Consider the following 24,197-nt stretch of genomic DNA (forward strand, 5'->3'; position numbering starts at 1 on the left):
TGGGTAAACTAAGCCACCTGAGACTTAGTTTATGGGAAGGGGGTAAAAGATAAAAATTATAGTCTGGCCTTACCACTTTTCTCTCCTCTCAGTTCAAGGATAAATCCTTTCCCCTTCAATGTCACAAAGTATAACAAAGAGTAAAGGATGCTGTGAAATTAGATTTGACAGTAGCAACAATGTAGGGTTGTTGATGGGGTATACTATTCCTGCAGGTTAAGCACTATATAACACAGTTTATTTTAAATCCTTCCACAGTATAATTTGCACAAGGTGTAGTAAATTTAGCACTACTTCTGCTATTTTCACACTGTAAGATACACGATTTAACACGGCCACTTAAAGATGTTTCTCAAGAACTCAGACAGATTGAAGACACTTAACATTTATTAAGTTTCTATTATGTTCCAGGCATCGTGCTAAATTCTGTAAATACACTATCTCATTTAATCCTCCCGACAGAAAAGCTATGCGCATTTCATAAAAAAGCAGGGTACCCGACCTAGATTATACACCAAGTAAAAGGGTGTATATCCTGAAACTCAGATCTTTTCTGTCAAGCAAACTTTGTTAGCACTACAGATCCACGACGAATAGGGCGTCGTGGATAGAAGTCTGCACCGGCTGCAGGGAAAACAGACGAGGTGCATCTCAGACGCTCAGTGGAGCTCAGGACAAAAGTCAAGGCCTGTTGCTCAGCGCATCCTGACCTGGTTCCCCAACGCCTTTGCCCTTCCGCTGGGGCTCGGTCGCTCTTCCCGCACGGACCAAAGAAGCGAGAGCTTGGATGTCTCTCGTCTTTGGTCAGGGGTGTGGGACTTCGGCCGAGGAAACGTCTTCATCCCCACCCTTAACGGGGCTCCGCCGCACCCTTAATCTCTTGTGCTCCCCTCGAGCCCCGGCGCCGCCATCTTCACCTTCAGAGGCCCGGCCCTTTCGGCTCGAGGGCCGCCGAGCCGCCCGGAGACCCGGGCTGTGGCGCCGGAAGAGGCGGCGGCGCCGCCGCGTGACGTGAGAGGACGAGCCTGCCGCCGTGGGCCTGTGGTTGGGAAGTGCTGGAGTCGGGGCCGGGGTCCTGAGACTCCCACAGCCCGCCGGCGGCAGAGCGGGCCCGAGGCAGCGCGGGGTTTGCTTTAGGAAGAGCGGCTTTAAAACCTGCGCGCCCGGCTCCGCTGGCAGGTGCGGCCTCCCGGCCTGTCCTTGCGAGTTGTGGGGACCGTCCTGAGGTCCCTTCCCCGGCGACCCCCGGGGACTTCATTCAGGGCCTCCCAGGAAAAAAGAAAAAAAGGGGGGGGGGTCTAAAATAAAGTTGCTTAAGCCTTACTGAGAGGACCAGGCTCTTTCACCTTCGAGCATTGCTTAATTCTCACTCGGACCGTGAGAGAGGTATTGGCTCCTCTGTTGACAGAGGAGGAAACTGACTCGGAAAGGGGAAGGCGTTTGCCTCAGGCCACGCCGCTGGGAAGGGTCAGGTTTGGATTCAAAGCGAGTCCTTCGCTGCCGCCGGAGCGCTCGCTCTTGGCCCTGGAAGCCGGGTTCTCGTGCTTAATTCGGGTAAAGAATCTCGGCGTAGGAGGTAGGGGTTAGTTAATAGTTTGCGGGACTCCGCAGATTTAGTCTGGGATAGGGTTCTGGAGTCTATTTTCAGCAGCCGTGCAGCGCACGTAACAGCACATCGCTCCCCTGTAAACACAGCAAGAATGATAGCTGGTTGTCGCGTTACGGTTTTAAGGCCTCAACTGAGAGAAAATATCATACGAGAGCTTCCTCTACAAATCATATGGGACTGGAGAGTAGGTATTTGGTTCTGCCGTTAACTCTGTGGGCGGATGGCAGCCTCTGTTCTTTTCCACTTATTAAATAAGAAAACTTACATGCTTGTCACTTGGGGGAATTTGTTAAACATACAGATTCCCAGGACCAGCTTAGTTCTACTGAATCAGAAAGTCTGGGAGTGGGGCTGGGAATTTGTAGGCTAAACAAGCTATTAAAAGGAGCCTGTTAACCTTTGAGAACTTTTGAGTGAAGTTGTCTTGGACCTATGAAAGAATGGACTATAGGTCCATACGTGCCCCAGCTTTTCCGTTTTGTTTGGTTTTGTTTTGTTTTGCCAATGTGTATGCTCTGTATTTGATGTGGGCTAGACTTTTATTCTTGCCTGCGGAATCCCAGAGACTGCGGAGCCTGGTGGGCTGCCGTCTGTGGGGTCACACAGAGTCGAATACGACTGAAGCGACTTAGCAGCAGCAGACTTTTATTGGCAAAAATGTCAAATTAATATTACTGGTCATTATTGTGTGGAATTTTTACTTAACTGAAGACTGGAACGTGGTAAAATTTGAACGTTAATTACCTGTTGATTTCCTGAGTGACACTGGGTGAACCACTTAACCCTGTGGCCCTTACGTATCTGTTTATCATCATCACCTACAATGCTTGTTTCAATGACAGACACCTGTATCCATCCAACATCAAATCTTCTGTGACAGGTCATAGGTGTTTTTAACAAGCTTCAAGGGAAGTTTGATGCAGCCTGTGATGATGAAGTATGGAAATACTCTGGGAAACTGAGTTTTAGCCTATTTCTGAATCTTCATGTAGGTGGCATATTACAGTTTCGTTGTGTTGTCCTCTTGGGGGTCTAATAAGAGTAATGTGGTTTATGGTAGGTCCTGGTTTTAGAATTTCTTAGTATCTACTTTCTTGTGAATGAAGTGAAAGTACTATGATAAGCTAAATCATTAAAAGATAAACATTGCAAAAGATAAAACATTAAAAGCAGCATCCCCAAGTAACTTAGTAGGCTCCTGATTGAGATGTTGTGATCTCAGAGTTGATTTTATGTAGACGCACTGATTGCTATTGAGTCATCTCATCTACTTAAAAGGCTTATAATTATCCCTTGGTAGTCAAAGCTTTCACAACCCCAACTTAAAGCTTTTTTTTTTTTCCTTTAAACAGATACCACTGCGTAGTTTGAATCAGGAATGAACTTTTCTGAAAGCTAAGAGTAGAAGTCTCGATCAGCATGGAAGACAAAAGACGGCGAGCCCGAGTGCAGGGAGCCTGGGCTGGTCCTGCTAAGAGCCAGGCCACTGCTCAGCCAGGCAAGGACCTGTGGGGATCTCCTGTTTTTGTGTATGTGTGTGTGGACCAGTATCGTTCTCTTTTAATTGATGTTAAGGTTTGAATCTTCTCTCTCTTTCTTCAGCTCCCACTGCTGAGAACCATCTCCAACAGAGACCTGGTAAAACCTGGATGAACAAGGAGCAGCATCTGTCTGACAGACAGTTTGTGTTCAAAGAACCCCAGGAGGTAAATTCTTGTTTCTTCTTCAACAGTAACAAAGATTTATTTATAAAAGCAACAGTCACATAGTAGATACTCAAATAAATAGTGGTTGAATAAACTCACTAATAGAGAACTGAAAGGCCTATAATAATAATGAAATGTGGAGTATCAGTTTCTTAGTATGTCTGAGGATTCTTTGTAGTCTTCTCTCAATTTATAGGCATATATAATTCCTTTTTTTTTTTTGACAAGGAGATGTACTGTGACTAGAGGTTATACCATGACTAGAGTTTGCATTAGTTATTTAAGTTCTAACAGTCCTAAACATGCTAGTATATCAAATATCTCTGGAATTGGATTGAAATTCTAGCTACTGCAATGCTTAATCCCACTAGGAAAAATGTAAGAAATGGGAAAGAGTTGCCATTTTTAATAACATGGGGAAAAGGGGCTAAAAATCAGATATCTTGCTGTAGTAATGATTACATAAATAATGATTAAAACCTCTTATTTCCTAATATGTCGTCTGTTTTTAAAAATCCCTTGGAAAGAATGATTTTTCCAGAGCTGCTTACTGCTAGGAAAACATATTCTAATTTTGTCATCCTTTACTGCCTACTAGTCACTCTGGAGTAGTTCTAAGAAGAGTAGAACCAGAACTTTCTGGTGGGATACTAAGAGCTTAGAATAAAACAGGGATAGTTTTAAACCTGCCTTAACTAGAAATGAGAGGATGCCGTAATTCTGCAAGGAAGCCTCCCTGGGGATTAGGAATCATTCAGAAATAACATCTGACTGTTTCTCTGCAGGTGGTACGCAGAGCCCCAGAGCCACGAGTGATCGAGTAAGTATACTGCTGTACCCCTGGAGCCGTTTCCCACAGTGAAATGGAGAGCCCCGGATCTTTCCCTCGGCCTGGTTTTTCCATCTGGAAAAGACAATGGCCAATTAGTGTCTCAAAGTTGAAGCTGGGATATCCCTGTCTCAGATATCTTTAAACCTGGTCTTTTGAGAAGCCTTTCTGAATTTGCTGATGGTGTGGAAAATGCAACCGGATATCTGTTCCTTAAACTCTGACTGGTGTAGATTACTTGACCCTGTTTGACTAACATATATGCAGATAGCAGCTAAAATATCTCTTAGGTAAAGACACAGAGGAATTTTTTTTCCTGAGTTATTGAAACATGGTTCTTCAAAAAACCTTTTAGTATCAATTTACTAGCAATGCTATGAAAACTGCTAGAAATCTAGAAACTCTTACAGTTCATTTATTAAAACCACAGAATTGTTCCAGAGCAATTAAATGATAATAAACATTTATATTGATCTCTGTCTAAAAATATTCTTTTTCAAAATGATGAAAGATGCTTTGATTTCTCTTGTCCTGCTTCTCAATTTCCATCTAATGCAGATAAATTATCTGTAGAAAGCATGCTTTTATTTAAGCAAATTAGCATTATATATGTGTGCTATTGTTCATGAGCAAGTATTAAGCTGTTTGGCTGTTTGCAGGTCAAGTTGTATATCTTAGAAAAGTTTGAAACTAACACAAGTGTCATCATGTTTTCAGAGAGGGTGTGTAGTTGTGGCTTGGCCACTAGTCAGCTATGTAACTAGTCCTTAGGTAAATTATTACTGTCTCTCTGGACTTTTGTTTCCTTGCCTGTAATATTAAGGGGTTGGACTATATAATCACTGAAGACCCAGTCTGGTACTCTAACAGTCTTTGTTTTGCAAATACAAATGTGATACTGCCTCCATCGATGGTAAAGAGAAGAAGCAAAGCCAAGAAACCTATTACAAACTACAGATGGGACATTCAGGTTGAAAAAAGGGACAATTGTGAACTTCCAAGGCAGAGACAAAAAATGATGGTACTCATTCCTACTTGACCATAGGGTTTGTTAATTCTGTTTATCTAAAATTAGCCATGCTAGATTTTTTTAATAGCCAGAAATACCCCTCACATTTGGAGTGAACCATTTTCTAAATATGGCCCAAAATATAGCACTGAAATATCAGCAGTCTAGGAAACTTTATAGCCAACTAATATTTTGTAATATGCTATACGTTTATGATAATAACTCTGCCTACATTTTGGCTCCGAGTGGCTTACACATCCCCCAGCTCAGAGGTTATGAACTGCTAAGTCACATGGAAAAGGATGACGTAAATACTGTCCCTTTATATTATTCTCCAATACTTATCTCTGAGAAGCATCCGACACAGCTATCTGGACAGAAATACCTATCCAGTCTGGATCACGTTTCTTACCGTGACGTGCCCTTCTGTAACAGTTTTGTGCTTTTGTACATTTGATTAAGTTCAATAAACTTTCTACTGTGCATCAGTTGTGTGCTAGGCACTGGGAGACAGAAAAGTCACCCATTCCAGCCCTTCAGCAGCTCATAGTCTAGTAAATGAAATAGACATATAGTCCGACAAATTGTGATCCTGACTATCTTCAAATAGTATACTTGTAGGTGAGGTGTAGTGGTCACAGAGGATGAGATATGTAACATTATTTGACTGGATTACAGACCAGGAAAGGCTTAGACAAAGTGATACTGAGCTGAGATTTTTGAAGGATGAATTAGAGTTTTCCACTGGACGAAAGCTGGGGGCGAGTTGGATTGGGATGCTAGATAGTGGGGACGCATACCAGCATGTAGAAGAGCGTGGGATCAGACACGTGGTGGTGTATTCAGGAGATTCCAAGTGGTAATTACCCTGGAGGATGCTGAGTCTGTGGGAACTGTCAGGAGGCGGAGCTCTATCATGGGGACCTTCAACTTCTGTTCCATGTATCTCTGTTCCAGGCTCCAAGGCACCCCTTTTTGTGTGATAGATTCCCACACCACATCAACCTGAATTATGGGTGAAATATGAAGGTATAGGACAAGAATTTACTTTATCCTGGCCTTTGCCTTCATGGCCTGATTTTGTCAAGATTCTATACCTAGGGCCATTAATGGTTACTACCATCTTACCCCTTATCTCAGTGATAGAAGAAGGTGGGGCTATACTTCCCTCATCGTGTACTCTCATCGGGAAGTGGTTTTGGTGAGCTGGGACTTTGTGCACTCCGAAGGACAACTCTTCCTTCCCCTACATGCAGTATATTGTTTAACTTGGTACTAATAAGTCTTTGTTTTCTTGGTTTCTTTAGTAAAGAGGGTGTGTATGAAATCAGCATGTCACCCAGAGGTGTATCTAGGTAAGTGAGTTCTCACTGGAAAGGGATTATAATTATCACTTACTTAAAGTCTTTTGAAATATTTAGAATGTTTTTCTTGTAGAATGTTTACCTTGATTAAAGTAGGTAACATGTGCCCTTAAATTCCTGGAGAGCAAATATGTGGTAATATCTCCTTTTATACTAGCTTCAAAACATTTTCATAACCTCTCTGTCAGGTATAGTATTAACTATTACTTCTCCAGTTTTTCATGTGAGGAAATGAGGTCCAGGGAGATTCAGTACTTTGTCCTAGTGCTACACAGTAGTTTAATATTAAAGTTGAGTCTGGTCTCAACTTCTGTGCTGTGAGTGATGTATTATTGTTAGATTGTTCTAGTTGTTCAGTCGCTAAGTCATGTCCGACTCTTTGGAACCCATGGACTGTAGCATGCCAGGCTCCTTTGTCCTCCGCTGTTTCCCAGAGTTTGCTCAAATTCATGTCTGTTGAACTAGTGATACTATCTAACCATCTCATCCTCTGCCACCCGCTTCTCCTTTTGCCTTCAGTCTTTCCCAGCATCAGGGTCTTTTCCAACAAGTCAGCACTTCACATCATGTGGCCAAAGTATTGGAGCTTCACTTCAGCATCAGTCCTCCCAATGAATATTCAGGATTTATTTCCTTTAGGATTGACTGGTTTGATCTCCTTTCAGTCCAAGGGACTCTCAAGAGTCTTCTCCAGCATCATAGTTTGAAAGCATCAGTTCTTTGGTGCTCAGCCCTCTTTGTGGTCCAACTCTCAGGTCTGTAATGAGTACTGGAAAAAAATCACAGCTTTGACTGTATGGACCTTTGTCAGCAAAGTGATAGTCCTGCTTTCTAATATGCTGTTTAGGTCTGTCATAGCTTTCCTTCCAAGGAGTCAGCGTCTTTTAATTTCATGGCTACAGTCACCATCCGCAGTGATTTTGGAGCCCAAGAAAAAAAATCTGTCACTGCTTCTGCTTTTTCCCCTTCTATTTGCCATGAAGTGATGAGACCAGATGCCATAATCTTAGTTTTTTAAATGTTGAGTTTCAAGTCAGCTTTTTCAGTCTCCTCTTTTACATTCATCAAGAGGCTTTTCAATTCCTCTTCTCTTTCTGCCAGTAGAGTGGTATCATCTGCATATCTGAGGTTGTTGATATTTCTCCTGGCAATCTTGATTCCAGCTTGAGCTTCATCCAGCCCAACATTTCACCTGATGTACCCTGCATATAAGTTAAATAAATAGGGTAACAATATAGAACCTTGATGTACTCCTTTCCCAATTTCGAACCAGTTCATTTTTCCATGTCTGGTTCTAACTGTTGCTTCTTGATCCACATACAGCCTTCTCAGGAGACAGGTCAGGTGGTCTGGTACTCCCATCTCTTGAAGAATTTTCCACAGTTCATTGTGATCCACAGAGTCACAGGTTTTAGCATAGTCAACGAAGCAGAGGTAGATATTTTTTCTCGAATTCCCTTGCTTTCTCCATGATCCAGCGAATGTTTGCAGTTTGATCTCTGGTTCCTCTGTATCTTCGAGACCCAGCTTGTACATCTGGACGTTCTCAGTTCATATATTGCTGAAGCCTACTTGAAAGATTTTGAATATAATGTTGTTATCATGTGAAATGAGTGCAGTTGTGTGATAGTTTGAACATTCTTTGACATTGGCCTTCTTTGGGATTGGAATGAAGACTGACCTTTTCCAGTCCTGTCCTGAGTTTTCCAAAATTTCTGACATATCGAGTGCAGCACTTTAACAGCATCATCTTTTAGGATTTTAAGTGGCTCAGCTGGAATTCCATCACCTCCACTAGCTTTGTTTGCAGTAATGCTTCCTAAGGCCCACTTGCCTTCACATTCCAGGATGTCTGGCTCTAGGTGAATGACCACACCGTCATGGTTATCCCAGTCATTAAGACCATTTTGTATAGTTCTGTGTGTTCTTGCCACCTCTTGTTAATCTCTGCTGCTTCTGTTAGATCCTTCCTGTTTCTGTCCTTTTCCTGTTCCCATCCTTGTGTGAAATGTTCCCTTGGTATCTCCAATTTTCTTGAAGAGGTTTCTAGTCTTTGCCATTCTATTGTTTTCCTCTATTTCTTTGCCTTGTTCATTGAAGAAGGCCTTCTTATCTCTCCTTGCTATTCTCTGGAACTCTGCATTCAGCTGGGTGTGTCTTCCCCTTTCTCCCTTGCCTTTCACTTCTCTTCTTTGCTCAGCTCTTTGTAAAACCTCCTCAGACAACCACTGCCTCCTTGCATTTCTTTTTCTTTGGAATGATTTTGGTCACCACCTCCAATTTAGTGTCTGTAGCTCTGCAAGCACTCTGTCTACCAGATCTAATGCCTTGAATCTGTTTGTCAATCATAAGGGGTTTGATTTAGGTCATACCTGAATGGTCTACTGGTTTTCATTACTTTCTTCAATTTAAGCCTGAATTTTGCAATACAGAGCTCATGATCTGAGCCACAGTCAGCTCCAGGTCTTGTTTTTGCTAACTGTATAGAGTTTCTCCATCTTGAGCTGTAAAGAACATAATCTGATTTCAGTTTTGACCATCTGGTGAGATCCATATGTAAAGTCATCTTTTGGGTTGTTAGAAAAGGGTGTTTGCTATGACCAGCATGTTCTCTTGACAAAACTATTAGTGTTTGCTCTGCTTCATTTTGTACTCTTAAGGCCAAACTTGCCTGTTATTTTTGGTATTTTTGGTGGGCTTCCCTGGTAGCTCAGCTGGTAAAGAATCTGCCTGCAATGCGGGAGACCCTGGTTTGATTCCTGGGTTGGGAAGATCCGCTGGAGAAGGAATAGGCTACCCACTCCAGTATTCTTGGGCTTCCTTGGTGGCTCAGCTGATAAAGAATCTGCCTGCAATGTGGGAGACCTGGGTTTGATCCCTGGGTTGGGAAGATCCCCTGGAGAAGGGAAAGACTGCTCACTTCAGTATTCTGGCCTGGAGGATTCCATGGACTGTATAGTCCACAGGGTCACAAAAAGTTGGACACAACTGAGTGACTTTAACTTCCACTTTTGGGTATTTCTTGACTTCTGCATTTGCATTTCAATCCCTTATGATGAAAAGAACATCTGTTTTTTTGTGTGTTAGTTCTAGAACGTGTTGTAGGTCTTCATAGAACCAGTCAACTTCAGCTTCTTCGGCATCAGTTGTTGGGGCATAGACTTGGATTACTGAATTGTTGAATGGTTTGCCTTGGAAATGAACCAAGATCATTCTGTCATTTTTGAGACTGCACTGCATTTTGGACTCTTCTGTTGACTGTGAGGGCTAGTCCACTTCTAAAGGATTCTTGTCCTCAGTAGTAGATGTAATTAATGGTCATCCGAACTAAATTCACCTGTTCATGGATTTAATTCATTTTAGTTCACTGATCCGTAAGATGTCAGTGTTCAGTCTTACCATCTCCAGCTTGACCATGTCCAGTTTACCTTGATTCATGGATCTAACATTCCAAGTTCCTATGAAATACCATTCTTTACAGCTTTGGACTTTACTTTCCCCACCAGGCACATCTGCAACTGAGCGACATTTCTGCTTTTGCCCAACCACTTCATTCTCTCTGGAGCTATTAGTAATTGCCCTCTGCTCTTCTCCAGTAGCATATTGGATACCTTCAGACCTGGGTGGGGGGAGGCAACTCATCTTCCAGTGTGATATCTTTTTGTCTTTTCATACTGTTCATTGGGTTCTTGCAGCAAGAACACTGGGGTGGGTTGCTGTTTCCTCCTCCAGTGTACCGTGTTTCGTCACAACCCTTCACTGTGTCCCATCTGTCTTGGGTCGCCCTGCGCAGCATGGCTTATTGCTTCATTGAGTTACACAAGCCCCTTCACCATGACAAGACTGTGATCCATGAAGGGGATTGTTTATTATTGCATGTATTATTATGTTGATCATGCATTATTATATATAATATATGTTGTTATATTGTATTGCTATATAAAGGTAGATTTCAGTAACATTAAAGCATATGTGATTTAGGATATGTTAGGCAGTAGTCATTGTTTCATTTTGAAAGCATCACCTTAGTGCATGTTACTGTAAATCAGTGAGATGTTTAAGTAAATGAGAATTTATATATCCAAGTGAATTGCCTGGGAAGAGCTGCTTTTGGATTTGGAAGTCTCTGTAGTTAGTCCAGTGGCACTGCCATTGTTACAACCCTTTTCAGAAGTTCCGTTTTCAGAGCTTCCCTTTTAGAGCAAGTTTAATCGTCACACAAGAAAGCCAGTTGCATCCTTTTGTCACATGTCACTGTTAACCTGGTGTGGCCTCAGGTGAGCTTCGGCTCTTTCGAGATATCAGCTCACAGTGTGTGTGTGTGTGAGCCAGATTATTGTGCCTTATGCTGAAAACGTGTATAGTGCTGTGTGTCCACTATGTCTTAGTGAAACTGGAAAAAATAATGATTCAGATCAAACATTGTAAACTGTGCAGCTGGTTACAATTAATAAACTCCTTGTTAAACTGTTAAAAAAAAAATCAAACATACCTTCAGAGAGGGAAAATACATTACCAGCAAGGCTGTTGAAGAGCATGTTCCATGTCTTTCAGAACATTTCTTGAGAAAGTTATCCAGAAATCCAAATGCATTGTTAAAATGAAATAGTGCATTAGGGACATTGAAATCAAAACCACAATGATATACCACTTTATATTCATTAGAATTTCCACAATCAAAAAGACAGTAATAAGTGTTGTTATAAGAAAGAATGTGGAAAAACTAGAGCCTTCCTGTATTCCTGGTGGAATATAAAATAGTACAATCCACTTAGAAAAAAGTTTGGTGGTTTTGTATACCTTTATCATATGACCCAGCAGTTTCACGCTTAGATATCTTATTCAAGAGAAATGAAAACATACATCCACACAAAAACTTGTGTGTGAAGGTTCATAGCAACATTCAAAATAGACAAAAGTAGAAACAACTCAAATCTCCACCAGTTGGTGAATGGACAAACAAAAGGTGTTATATCTATATAATGAAATATTTTATTCCACCATAAAAGGAAATGTTGTTTTGATAATGTGCTACAACATGAAAAAAAACCTTGAAGATGTTACCCTAAGTTGAATTTTATAGTATATTAGACTATACCTCAGTTATACCTCAGTTAAAGAGAGAGAGAAGAGATATCCAAAACAATTCTGAGCTGACTTGGCATTGTTGGAATAAGTGTGTATTCAGTGAGAGAAAAAAATCCTCATTTGAATATCTTTAGTTTGTTGCAGTTGTAAATGATTGATTTCCCTACAACTGGCATGGTCTTGGAAGACTATCAATTGTTAAAGTAACACAGGGCCATGCATTTTATTATTCTATTTTTCACAGATCCTATCAGGTCGAGATCATCTTTGTGTTACAGATGAGAAAAGCCAAGGTTCAGAGAGGTTAAGTAACTTGTCCAAGTTTTCACAGTCCAGCAGTGCTGGGGTAGTATTTGAACCATGTCTGTGAAAGCCATCATGTACCTCCTTATCCTTCATTGCCTGTTTTATTGCCTGTCTTAACTTGGCAGAGGTTGATTTTTCATCTGGAGCGTCATGATCTGGGTGATAACCACCCTCTGGAGGTGTGGCAAGTTGATTTCATCTACCCCACCAAAGGAAGCATCGTCCAGATTAATTTACTCTGCTAATGGTTGGTGTCTACCCCATCTTCTGTGTTCTTTAGTTAGTAACTGTTCTTTCTGCATCCAGGGTGTGTTTATGTCCTGGCTTTATTGACTTGAAAGAGGCCGACTTGGTGTTTGAACAGCTTTGTCGGGATGTTCCCTGGAAACAGAGGACCGGCATCAGAGACGGTAAGTGGCTATCTTGAGATCACTGTTGTTGATGTTTGGCCCTCCTTTCCAGATTGGTTTGCAGTACCCTTGCTTCTTAGTATCGCAGCCAGACTTACACAGAGATTTTCAAAGCCTAACTGGAACCGTAAGGATAGGCAGGAATTCGCCAAAGGGGACAGAGAAGAGTGTTCCTCGCAGAAGAACCAGCACATGGTTCTCAGTGTATGGCAGAAGGTAGGCTTTCCAGGAAAGGAAGGAGGTTTGGTTTGGCTGAGCTGTGGTTGACGTGCTTTTCTCCCTTAGTGTTTGATCACTATTCGTTACTTCAGATGGTGCCAGCTTCCCTCTTTCTTCATAGAAGCTTCCAGAACTTGTTTTTTTCTGATTCTGTTTGGCATATATTCTTTTTATCATCTTTTTATTCTCACTGTAGTTTCACTAGAAGTGTCCTTTAGCTTCAACATTTGTGTTAGTCTCCTGAGCTTGTCGAGATTACCTGACTCGGAGCGGGTTTGGCACGAGCAGCAGTGCCTGCTGTACCAGAGGCGGTCACTGGGGGGCGGCGATGCTCCAGCATAGAGTCTTTTTTTTCCTGGCACATGAGTGATTTTAAATTTTCTGTGGAGAAAAGCAAAGTATACTGGCATCACTTGCAACAGGCATCAGAAGGAGAGTCAGCTCTTTCAGGGCAGCCTTCCGATTCCCAGAAGTTTCTACAGCAGGCTTTTTGGTGGCAGACTTGGCTTCAATTGCTGGCTCTTTCAAAGTGATTGTTTACTTGAAAGAAATGATAGTTAAGTAATTTTCTGATTCTTAATTTTTCTGATCAAGTAAATAGAGCTAATAATAATACCTATCTTGCAAGGTTGTTGTGAGAATTAAATGAGACAGTGCGTGATACGTACTTAACAGAATGCTTGGTACATAGTAAGCCTTCAGTGAATGTTAACTGCTTTTATTATTATTGTTATTGTTGTAGTGGTTGAAGTCAGTTGTAGGGAAAAATAGCAGATCTGAGGGTAGCTCCTTCTCTAATTATAAAGTGGACATCAAAAACTTCTGACTAAAATTAACTGTGTGCTGTGGTGGGTCAGAACACCTTTTTCTTTATTTGGAATCAAAAGGGCTTAGATAGTGGTGGCACATGGGCGAACAGTTGGTTTTGTTTCCTGTATGGACGTTCATGCCACAATTTCCTACCTGCAAGGGTTCGGACTCCATGTCCTGCATCTTAGACCCTCTCTAATGTGAATCCTTCTGTCCTACGGTGTGACTCCTTCACTCTTGTTTGTGTCACCACTGACACAAATAGGTTAAACACATTCTCACCCCGGAGCTCCACCCATACTGGTTCTGCCGATATACCTTCACTTGCCATCCTTTTAGCTGTCGCCATTCCACTCCTGATGTCCCGTGCCCTTTATGAAGGTGGAACCTTGGGTGGGCGCCCATCCTGCCTCTTCCTTTGTATTTCTCATAGCCCCTTATACATTACTGGGCAGGGTGTTGGCCCTCGGTAGGTACACCTAAAATAACATTGAACCCTTTCAAAGGCCCTGTATTTTCTTTCTTAGATGTAACTTACCAGCAACCAAGGCTTACAGCATGGTATGGAGAACTTCCTTACACTTACTCAAGAATCACTATGGAACCCAATCCTCACGTATGTTGGAATGTTGTTGTTGGTATGCTTTTATAGACGATATGCTGTGACTGTAGAGTACTGTAAAATAACAATAAATGACCTTGCGGAGCTGCGTGGTGGTTCCTAGTTCAAAAAACCCTCCGAGTTCCAACACTGAGTCTTTGTGCATATCACCATTGATGTGCTTTTGATCCACAGATGAAGTGAGAGGATGAGAAAAAAAACTGGAACTAGAGTAAACTAGAACCAGACGCAAGGATTTCAGAGAAATGAATCATTTCTTTTCCTAATCTCCCGCTTCCCCAAGCTTTTCTGCCATAGCCCTTTGTGTATCTCCTGGTACATATTTGCTGTGGTTCCACATCTTTACGACTGACCAGTGAGGTCAGAATGTTTCTTTCCACGTCTCAGGCTCTTTTGCCATTTGTGAGAAAAATCTGTTGCTTTTCTTGTTGACTTTGTATTCATTCTGTGGCTGCAGTTCTCATACTTATCATCGCTTTGGCTTGTCTCTACTGCGTCTTGTGTTTTTAAAAATGTCCATGAAAGATAAAGAGATTCTAATATATAAATTAAGCTTATCCAGATGATGGAATTAAGATCCAAGAAACAGCTCTCTGTTTAGTCCCTGGAATCTTGCCTTTGGCAAATAATAATATGGCTTTTGTGGTTTTTTTTTTTTGAAGACTTTGAAGAAAATGGAGTTTTTGCTTATGGCATTGGAATAAAGAGAAATGTGACACATTTAGAACTCCTAGTAATTTCTTATCATAAACTAGCATTTTACTAAAATGTTTGGGGGTCAAATATTGACTGAAGGGAACATGACTTTTTCACATGAAGAGATAGATGGGTGCTCTGGTTTCTAAGGCTGCATTTAGAATGTAACCCGGGGAAGTACAGAGACCCCCTTTATATCTGAAAATGACTTGGAAACATGAAGAGAATTGAACTAGGCCAGTTCAGCATAAACTGCTGGCCATGTTTCTGTCAGAATTAGTGTATCTTCTTATCAACAGTTACAGCAGAGAGGTTGAGGATTAAATAGCCTGTGGGAAAGAAGTTCTTTCATTCTCGCTGATCTTTCAGAACAGGATTTCTCAACCTTGGTATCACTGACATTTCAAGCACAATAATTCTTTGTTGTTAGGTCGTCGTGTGCATTGTAGGATGTTTAGCAGTATCTGTGACTTCTGCCCCCTAGATGCCAGAGGCACCCCTTACCCAGTCAAGGCAACCGAAAATGACTCTGGATATTGCTAAACATCTGTTGGGGTTCCAAATCGACCTTGCTTGAGAACCACTGCTTTAGGTTAAACGTAAGACATGTAGGGTCTGCTGAGATAGACTGACCAACTATGCTTGGGGACATTTTGACAACTCTTCAAAAGAATTGTTTGAATGACAACCCTTTTCTTATGTCGTAAGTAATACGTGTTTATTATTGAAACTTTAGAAACTACAGAAAAATATGAAGAATATTAAAATTTTGGATAACACTTCCATCTGATGTTTTGGTTTCAGTCTTTTTTTTCTTTTTAGGCAAATATATAAAGAGAATTTATTTTTATATAAAATCAGTTATTCATATACTACATTTAATTTTGCTATATTATTAACATATTCCATTATCATAAGATTGTCATATTAGAATTCTTTAATTTGAATTTGACTGGCTCATAACTTTGTATTTATTGCTAATAGATTTAATTTGTATACCATCTGGAACAAAATCAAAACAGACGTCCCTTTCTCAGATTTTTTAAGGGAAGATTCCCTAATGTGTATATATGTGTTGGGGATATTAGTTTAATTTTAAAGTTGTTTTTACCTCAAGCTTAGTATTCCATAGCACAGGAGGAGGTTCAGTCATAGGTACTTAAACATCTTTTAGTCTTTTATTTGGCTGCACTGGGTTTTCATTGCGGCACGCAGGCTTTCTCTAGTTGCAGCACGGGGGGGCTTCTCTAGTTGTGACTTGCGGGCTTCTGTTATTGTGGAGCATGAGTGGGTGGCTTCTAGAGCGCATGGGATCAGCAGTTGCTGCTTGCGGGCTCGCTAGTTGCCCTGCAGCATGTGGGATCTTATTCCCCAACCAGGGATCAAACCTGTGTTCCCTACACTGGAAGGTGGATTCTTAACCACTGGACCTCCAGGGAAGTCCCTTTTAGTGTTTTTTTCAAGCTAAATGTTATATGAATCCACTGTATGGAAATAAAAGAGTGCCCTCACTGACTGGTAGTCCCACCAGCTTGACCGCTCCTTTCACCTCCTGTGGTCCCAGAGGCATCTCTGTGGCACCTGGGTGTCTGCAAAACACTGTTTGAAGTCCACCAAATAGGTCCTTGTATCTTCTCATACTCTTTTCCTCAAATGTCTTTTAAGGATAGAATGTCTTCACTGAACATTGAGAAGACGTTGGGTTTTAATTTAGACTTTCAGTTCTGCGGGATCTGTATATAGAGTATTGGTTGGAAAGTCTAAATTAATCCCCTAGTTCATTATTCCTTGTTTTCTCCTTTTCTACTTACTTCACCACCAAAAATAACCAATAAAAAAAATATATTCACTTAGAAACATAATGCAAACTTGGTGTTAGCTCAGTCCCTAAGCAAGTCAAGGAAGTGCTAATTAGTTTCTCAGTTACATTGCCGAAAAGCTATCATTCTCCTTTACGTTCTTGTGTTTCTTGTTAAGTGTATGATTCTAGCATCTGATCTTTATCCCCACGAAGATAAGCTTCTTCTTGTTGTTGTTCAGTCGTGGCCGATTCTTTGCGACCGCACGGACTGCAGCATGCTAGACCTCCCTGTCCCTCACCACCTCCCAGAGTTCACCCAAGTTCATGTCCATTGAATCAGTGATGCTGTCCAACCATCTCATGTTCTGCTGCCCTCTTCTCCTTTTGCCTTCTGCCTTTCCCAGTATCGAGCTTCCCAGGTAGTCCTTGTGGTAAAGAATGGCCTGCCAATGCAGGAGACTTAAGATACACAGGTTCAATCCCTGGGTTAGGAAGGAAATGGCAACCCACTGTTGTATTCTTGCCTGAAGAATCCCATGGACAGAGGAGCTTGGTGGGCTACAGTTCATGGGGTCACAAAAAGAGTCAGATGTGACTTAGGGACTAAACTGTTATCTATAGCCCTTGAGAAAGAACTAAATATCCTTGCCTATGCTTAATGCGTTCTAATGACTTCCCCCGTATCAGGGTCTTTTCCAGTGAGTCAGCTGTTCACATCAAGTGGCCAAAATAATGTAGCTTCTGCTTCAGCATCTGTCCTTCCAATGAGTATTCAGGTTTGATTTCCCTTAGAATTGACTGGTTTGATCTCCTTGCAGTCCAAGGGACTTTCAAGAATCTTCTCCAGCACCACAATTTGAAAGCATCAATTCTTTGGCATTCAGTCTTCTTTATGGTCCAACTTTCACATCCATATGTGACTACTGGAAAAACCATTGCTTTGACTGTACGGACGTTTGTCAGCAAAGTTAATACACTGTCTAGGTTTGTCATAGCCTTCCTTCCAAGAAGCAAGTGTCTTCCAGTTTCATGGCTGCAGTTACCATCTAGTGATTTTGGAGTCCAAGAAGAGAAAATCTGTCACTGCTTCCACTTTTTCTTCTATTTGCCATGAAGTGATGGGACCAGATGCCATGATCTTAGTTTTTTGAATGTTGAGTTTTAAGCCAGCTTTTTCACTCTCTTCTTTCACTTTCGTCAAGAGTCTCTTTAGTTCCTCTTTACCTTCTGCCATTAGAGGGATATCATCTACATATCTGAGGTTGTTAATATTTCTCCCAGCAATCTTGATTCCAGCTTGAGCTTCATCCAGCCCGGCATTTCACATGATGTGCTCTGCATGTAAGTTAAATAGACAGTGACAACATACAGCCTTGTCGTACTCCTTTCCCAATTTCAAACCAGGCAGTTGTTCCATGTAAGGTTCTGTTACTCCTTGACCCACATACAGGTTAAAGATAGCTTAAAGCCATAAAATAAATAGGAAATACAGCTTGATAACATTATTATGGAATTTCACTCTTGAATGTAGGTTAGTTTAATAACATTTAATGACATTTAAATAACATTTAATGACTAAGTTTTGTTTGTTGTTATTGCAGTTTATTTTTTAAAATCATCTGCCTTAGAGGAGCTGAATAGATATTTTTCCAAAGAAGACATACAGATGGACAATGGTGGTGATGTTGGTGGTTTAGTCGCTAAGTCGTGTCTGACTCTTGTGACCCCGTAGACTGTAGCCTGCCAGACTTCTCTGTCCATGGGATTCTCCAGGCAAGAATACTAGAGTGGGTTGCCATTTCCTTCTCCAGGACAAATGAACAATAGGCATGTGATAAGATGCTTAGCATCACTAATTAGGGAAGTGCAAATCAAAACCATAGTAAGATATCATCACCTCATATCTGCTAGAACGGCTGTTATCTAAAAGGTAAGAAATAACAAGTGCTGGTGAGGATATGGAGAAAAGAGAGCTGCCATTCCCTGTTAATGGGAATTTAACTGGTGCAGCCATTATGGAAATATCTCAAAAAATTAAAATATCATATGATCCAGCTATCCCACTTCTGGTTATTTATCCAAAGAATATGAAAACACTAATTTGAAAATACATGTGCACCCCTGTGTTCATCATAGTGTTATTCACAATAGCCAAGATATGGCAGCAACCTAAGTGCCCATCAACAGATGAATGGATAAAGAAGATGTGATGTGTGTGTGTGTGTGTATCTGTATATATGTTGTTGTTCAGTCACTAAATTTTGTCCAACTCTTTGCAACCCCATGGACTGCAGCACACCAGGCTTCCCTATCCTCCACTACCTCCAAGAGTTTGCTCAAGTTCATATCCATTGAGTTGGTGATGCTATCTAACCACCTCATCCCCTACCGCCCTCTCCTCCTTTTGCCTTCATTCTTTCCCAGCATCAGGGTCTTTTCCAACGAGTTGTCTCTTCAAATCAGGTGGCCAAAATATTGGAGCTTCAGCTTTAGCATCAGTCCTTTCAATGAATATTCAGGGCTGATTTCGTTTAGGATGGACTGGTTTGATCTCCTTGCAGTCCAGGGGACTTTACAGAGTCTTCTCCAGCACCACAATTTGAAAGCATCAATTGTTTGGTGCTCAACCTTCTTCATGGTCCAACTCTCTTATATTTATAAATGGACTACTACTCAGCCATTTAAAAAAAGATGAAATCTTACCTTTTGTGAGACCATGGATGGACTTTGAGGATATTATGTTAAATAAGCCAGGTGGAGAGGGACAGATTCTGTATGATTTTATTAATGTGTGGAATATAAAAAATCAATAATATAAATGAACAAACCAAACATGTAGGTACAAGGAGCACAGTAGTGGTTACCAAGGGGGAAGGGACAGAATGGAGGACACAGCAGAGGAAGGAGGTCAACTGTGTGGTGATGGATGGAAACTGAATTTTTGGTGGAAGTGAACATGCTGTATAGTTGGAGAAGGAAATGGCAACCCACTCCAGTATCCTTGCATGGAGAATCCCATGGACAGAGAAGCCTGGTGGGCTACAGTCCATGGGGTCACAAAGAGTCGGACACTACTGAGTAACTGAGCACACACGCATGTGCATGGTGGAAATATGATGTTATAAACCGGTGTCACTTCAGTAACATAAACAAAATCCTCTGCTAAGAATGTAATGCCACGTCCGTAACAAGAAAGGCCAGCTTTTAACACGATTTCCACGAGATAGTGAAGCTGATTCCCACATGTGCTCCCTGGAAGTTTTACCTGGTGATAGTCATGGTATATACCTAAGAATGATATTGTGCTCTCCTTTGCTGAGCGTACATTTCTCCACTTCCAGACAGAGAACATGGACTCTGAAGGGGTTCTCTAAAGTGGCAGTTCTTTTTTTTTTTTTTTAATAATTTTAAAAATTTATTTATTTTTGGTTGTGCTGGGTCTGTGTTGCTGCGCAGGCTTTCTAGTTGCAGAGAGAGTGGGGGCCTGTCTCTAGTTGCGGTGTACAGGCTTCTCATTGTGACGGCTTCTCGTTGCAGATCTCGGCTCTAGGGTGCATGGGCTTCAGTAGTTGTGGCATTTGGGCTCAGTAGTTGCAGTAGCTTGTGGCACATGGGCCTAGCTGTTCTGCAGCCTGTGGGATCGTCCCGGACCAGGGGTCGAACCCACATCCCCTACATTGGCAGGCAGATTCTTGACCACTGAGCCACCAGGGAAACCTGAGTGGCAGTCCTTAAAGTAGAATCTGTGGATCCCTGGAGGAAGTCCACAAAACTCTTTCTGGGAATCCACAGGGTCAAAATTATTTTTATGAGATTACTAAGACTAGGTGACATTTTTCACTGTGTTGAGTTTGCACTAGACAAAAACAATGGTGACTAAAATTGTTGGTGCCTTAGTATTAATCAAGGCATCGCCACCGAACTGTACTAGTAATCATTGTTTTCTTTACCACATGCACTTCGAGGTAAAAAAAAAAAAAAAAAAAATGATGGTTTCATTCAAGGGTGTCCTTTGATGAAGCGATAAGCATTATTAGTTGTATTAAATCTTGATCTTTTAAAATTGTTTCATGAAATGGAAAGTGTGTATAAGGCATTCCTGCTACAAATGATTTATGATGGTTGTGTGTGATTGTTTAAAGTATAAGCTGAACTAGCTACTTTCATTCTGGACCATTTTACTTGGAAGAGCCACTGGCACACACACTATTTAGACTTGAGAACTCAGCAGACATTTTCTCATAAGTGAATGAAGTGTCACTTCTAGGAAAACAATGGACAGGATTTAATAGAAGTGTGATACTGATAAAAGTTGAGGTTTCAAGGAAATGTTAGAAATTCTGGAAAAACCCATATCCTTCACCTTGAGCCTGACCTCTTCCCATTACTTAGCTTTTTCTGAAGAGATCAGTGGCAATATTAATGGAGGTGATTTTTTTATGGTATATAATGAAATATGTCAGTAGTAAGAGGGTCTGCATAACTCAGTGAGCCAGTATTTTCCAAATGACCAGTGCTTGATGTTACAGAATCATGCAAGATTAAAAGATTCATTCAAAGTGCAAGTTGGACCAATGGATTTAGATGTAATAATATAAAAAGTGTGTTGATGTAGTTTCAGATTCCACATTGGCTCTAACCTTTAAGAAATCAGTACAGTTGAGTTTTGGTGTAATAGCAAAGAATATCAGTTATTTGAAAAGGCTTTTTCTTCTTTTTTCCAACTACATCTCTGTGTGAAGGCAGTTTTCTTTGTATGTGTCAACAAAAACATCTTAAACAGATTGAATACAGACGCAGATATTACAACCAACTCTCTTCTGTTAAATCAGACATTGAAGAGATTTGCAAAACAGTGCCACTCTTCTCACTAATTTTTTTGTATTGGAAAAAAGCTACTACTTGGTTTAGCATATAATGGAGTTGTTATTTTTTAAATGAATTAACCAAAAATTAAAAATTTTTTAGTTTTAATTTTTAATATGGTAGCTATCATAGAAGTTGTTTGGGGTCCTCAGTAATTTTTTTTGGCTGTGCTGAATAGCTTGCAGCATCTTAGTTCCCCAAAGAAGGGTTGAACCCAGGCCCTCAGTTGTGAACGTGCTGAGTCCTAACCTCTGGACCGCCAGGGAGTTCCCTCCTCAATCATCTTTGGTAGTGGAGTGAGAAACCCTGTCCTACAGGAAGCTTCTGTAAAGCACTTGAGGTTTCTTGGGAGGCAAAACATACAGAATTCTAACCAGAACCATAAGAGCTACGCTGATTGTAGCTCCCTAGTACAACCTAAGTTTCCTAAAGCACATATGACGAGATGGTGAGTTCTGAATATAAACTACGAATGTGAACTCGGTGCTCAGGAGGCAGGGCTGTGGACTGTTTAAATCTTTTGTAGTTCACAGACATTTCATGACTCCATTCTGTAGAATGTTTTTCCCCTCTGGGTTCTGGTCTTAGGAAGTTTGCCACTCTGGAAATATTAAATATCCTTTTCAAAGAGCAATTTTGCCATTTGTGATTAAATGGGAATTGCATCCTGGTGGGTCAGACAGTAAAGAATCCGCCTGCAATGCAGGAGACCTGGGTTCGATCCCTGGGTCTGGAAGATCCCCCTGGAAGAGAGCATGGCAACCCACTCCAGTATTCTTGCCTGGAGAAATCCCCATGGACAGAGGAGCCTGATGGGCTACAGTCCCTGGGGTCGCAAAGAGTCAGACACAACTGAGTGACTAAGCACAGCACAGCACAGAAATGGAACAGAGGGCCACCCCGAAGAAGAGCTGCTTCACCCTCAGACTTCAGTCTTTATCTGCCAACTCCTGACGGCCCATCAGCCGTGGTGACAAAGCAAGCTTCCTGCTCCACATGCCACCTCCATGCCTTACTGAGGCCACCGCCCAGAGTGTACTGACAATTACTTCTCGGGAGGGTCATATTTTAACATGGAGAGGATGAGATGGGAAGGTAGGTCTGGTCTTCATGACATGGCTACACCAAATTTAGCACCTTAATAAAATTGCAGAGGCCAGCTTGCTTCAGAATAGACATAACGGGCGAGAATGCACCTTCTCTTCTGGCGTTATGCTTATTACATGTCAGATGGTTTGCTTATTCCAAGCCCCTGTTTATAGCATGACTGACTTTGCACTTCCTGTTTTCCCTGTGACTGCCACCTTGTTCTCATGTGAGCTGTCTCTGCCCCTTCTCTTGACCTGTTGATTGCAGTGGCATCCTGTGCTGCTCACGCTGAAGAACCAAGTTGAAGAGAACACTGGCCACACCTTCAACTCCTTGCTCTGCAATCTTTACCGGAGCGAGAAGGACAGCGTGGACTGGCACAGCGATGACGAACCTTCACTGGGGAGGTGCCCCATCATTGCTTCTCTCAGTTTTGGTGCCACACGTGTGTTTGAGATGAGAAGGAAGCCCCCACCAGTGAGTGGTCTGTTTGTTTATTTTATGTTCCTCCTGCCATATAATAATCTGTGGGGAAAAAAAACTGGGCTCCTAAAAGGCTCCTACTTTCAGATTTAGGGGATTGGAGTGTGTGTCTGGTTGACGAAATGTTTTCAACTGATGGCTTATATCCTGTGGATAACTTTTGACTTCCACAGAAGCCATTTGTTCATTTCTGCAACAGAAATTGCCCGCCGTGTGCCAGGTGTCAAAGGCTTATTTCCATTGGTGGAAAGGACAGACACGGTCCCCATCCTCATGGAAATGGGGGTAGACAGACATTACTCATTACTCAAGTAACTGGAATTACGATAAATGCTAGGAAGGAGGGCTCACAAAGGGACGACTCTAGTGAGTAGGGGCAAGAAGGGAAAGAAAGGAGGCTCAGGGAAGATGCCCTTCTTCAGGAGCCTTTAAGTAAGTGTCCTTCATGGCAGTGTTGCCTGTCTTCTTTGAAAAGAAGTACCACAGGCATCCCCATTCCTTCTTAGCCGGTTCCTGAAGTCCAGATGGATGGTACTCCTTCAGAGAGGAAGTTCCAGCCAGATGACCAGACAAGCAGTGACTAAACTGTAGAATAACTTCAGTTGTCCAGCCCAGCTCTTACCTATATATTATAAGACACTGGAGGAGTATGAGGGCTCTGTGTGTGTGTGTGTGTTTTTTTTTAAATCAACAAGTGTAGAACTTTAGGACTAAAGTAGATAGAAAGATAGTAGGAACTCTAAGAAAAGAGCAAACCTCTACCAAATTATCTTATTTCCACGATTTGCGTGTGGGTATATTTTTTAAACCAAGGCTCCCAATCATTGAGCTTATAACATTAAACCAGACGCAGTCAGTGTGGACGGCCTACAGGGCTGTGTTTTGAGTATGACCTAATCCAGACCACATAATTGTCAGGCAGTCAATGCTTGTGTCTGTTCTTCATCAGATATACTTCTTGGGCTGTTTTCCAGACATGTATTTGGGTTTCCAAACATGGGATTTTGAAGCATATTGTGTTGTTTTGCACTTACTCCATTAAGCACCTTTCCTTGGCATATCTTCTGTTGACAGGGCTGTATTTGCTCTTGTTTACACAGACGCTTTGGTCTGTGTTGGCGGGGTGGGGGTGTGGTCAGTTGCTAGTGACTTCCTGAGTGAACTTGCTCCCTGAGCACTCTGACTAGCCTTCACTGTCTCAGTGTACCAGGGAGACCCGCCTAAGAAGCAGGCTCCCCAACCTTTGCCACGTTCCTTTCAGGTACAGTTAGCTTTTATATGCAGACTTCC

General features: G+C 41.7%; 1 protein-coding gene across 3 annotated transcripts in view; it reads left to right on the forward strand.

The window, feature by feature from the left end:
* The first annotated feature begins 988 nt into the window (after positions 1–988).
* The window catches only part of ALKBH3 (alkB homolog 3, alpha-ketoglutarate dependent dioxygenase), a 39,468-nt gene continuing 16,259 nt past the window's right edge, over positions 989–24,197 (forward strand). Inside the window, exons 1-9 of one of the 3 annotated variants that reach the window (XM_061152253.1) lie at positions 989–1,179; positions 1,696–1,793; positions 2,962–3,107; positions 3,212–3,315; positions 4,101–4,135; positions 6,461–6,508; positions 12,218–12,321; positions 13,878–13,966; positions 22,692–22,901. In XM_061152253.1, coding sequence (XP_061008236.1) covers positions 3,029–3,107; positions 3,212–3,315; positions 4,101–4,135; positions 6,461–6,508; positions 12,218–12,321; positions 13,878–13,966; positions 22,692–22,901 — 669 coding nt within the window. In that variant the 5' untranslated portion in view covers positions 989–1,179; positions 1,696–1,793; positions 2,962–3,028. Of the gene's footprint in view, positions 1,794–2,961; positions 3,108–3,211; positions 3,316–4,100; positions 4,136–6,460; positions 6,509–12,217; positions 12,322–13,877; positions 13,967–22,691; positions 22,902–24,197 lie in introns of all 3 variants that reach the window. The other 2 variants (XM_061152246.1, XM_061152249.1) reach the window with 2 other exon arrangements.

Source organism: Dama dama, chromosome 1 (genome assembly GCF_033118175.1).
Source record: "Dama dama isolate Ldn47 chromosome 1, ASM3311817v1, whole genome shotgun sequence".
Lineage (NCBI taxonomy): Eukaryota > Metazoa > Chordata > Mammalia > Artiodactyla > Cervidae > Dama > Dama dama.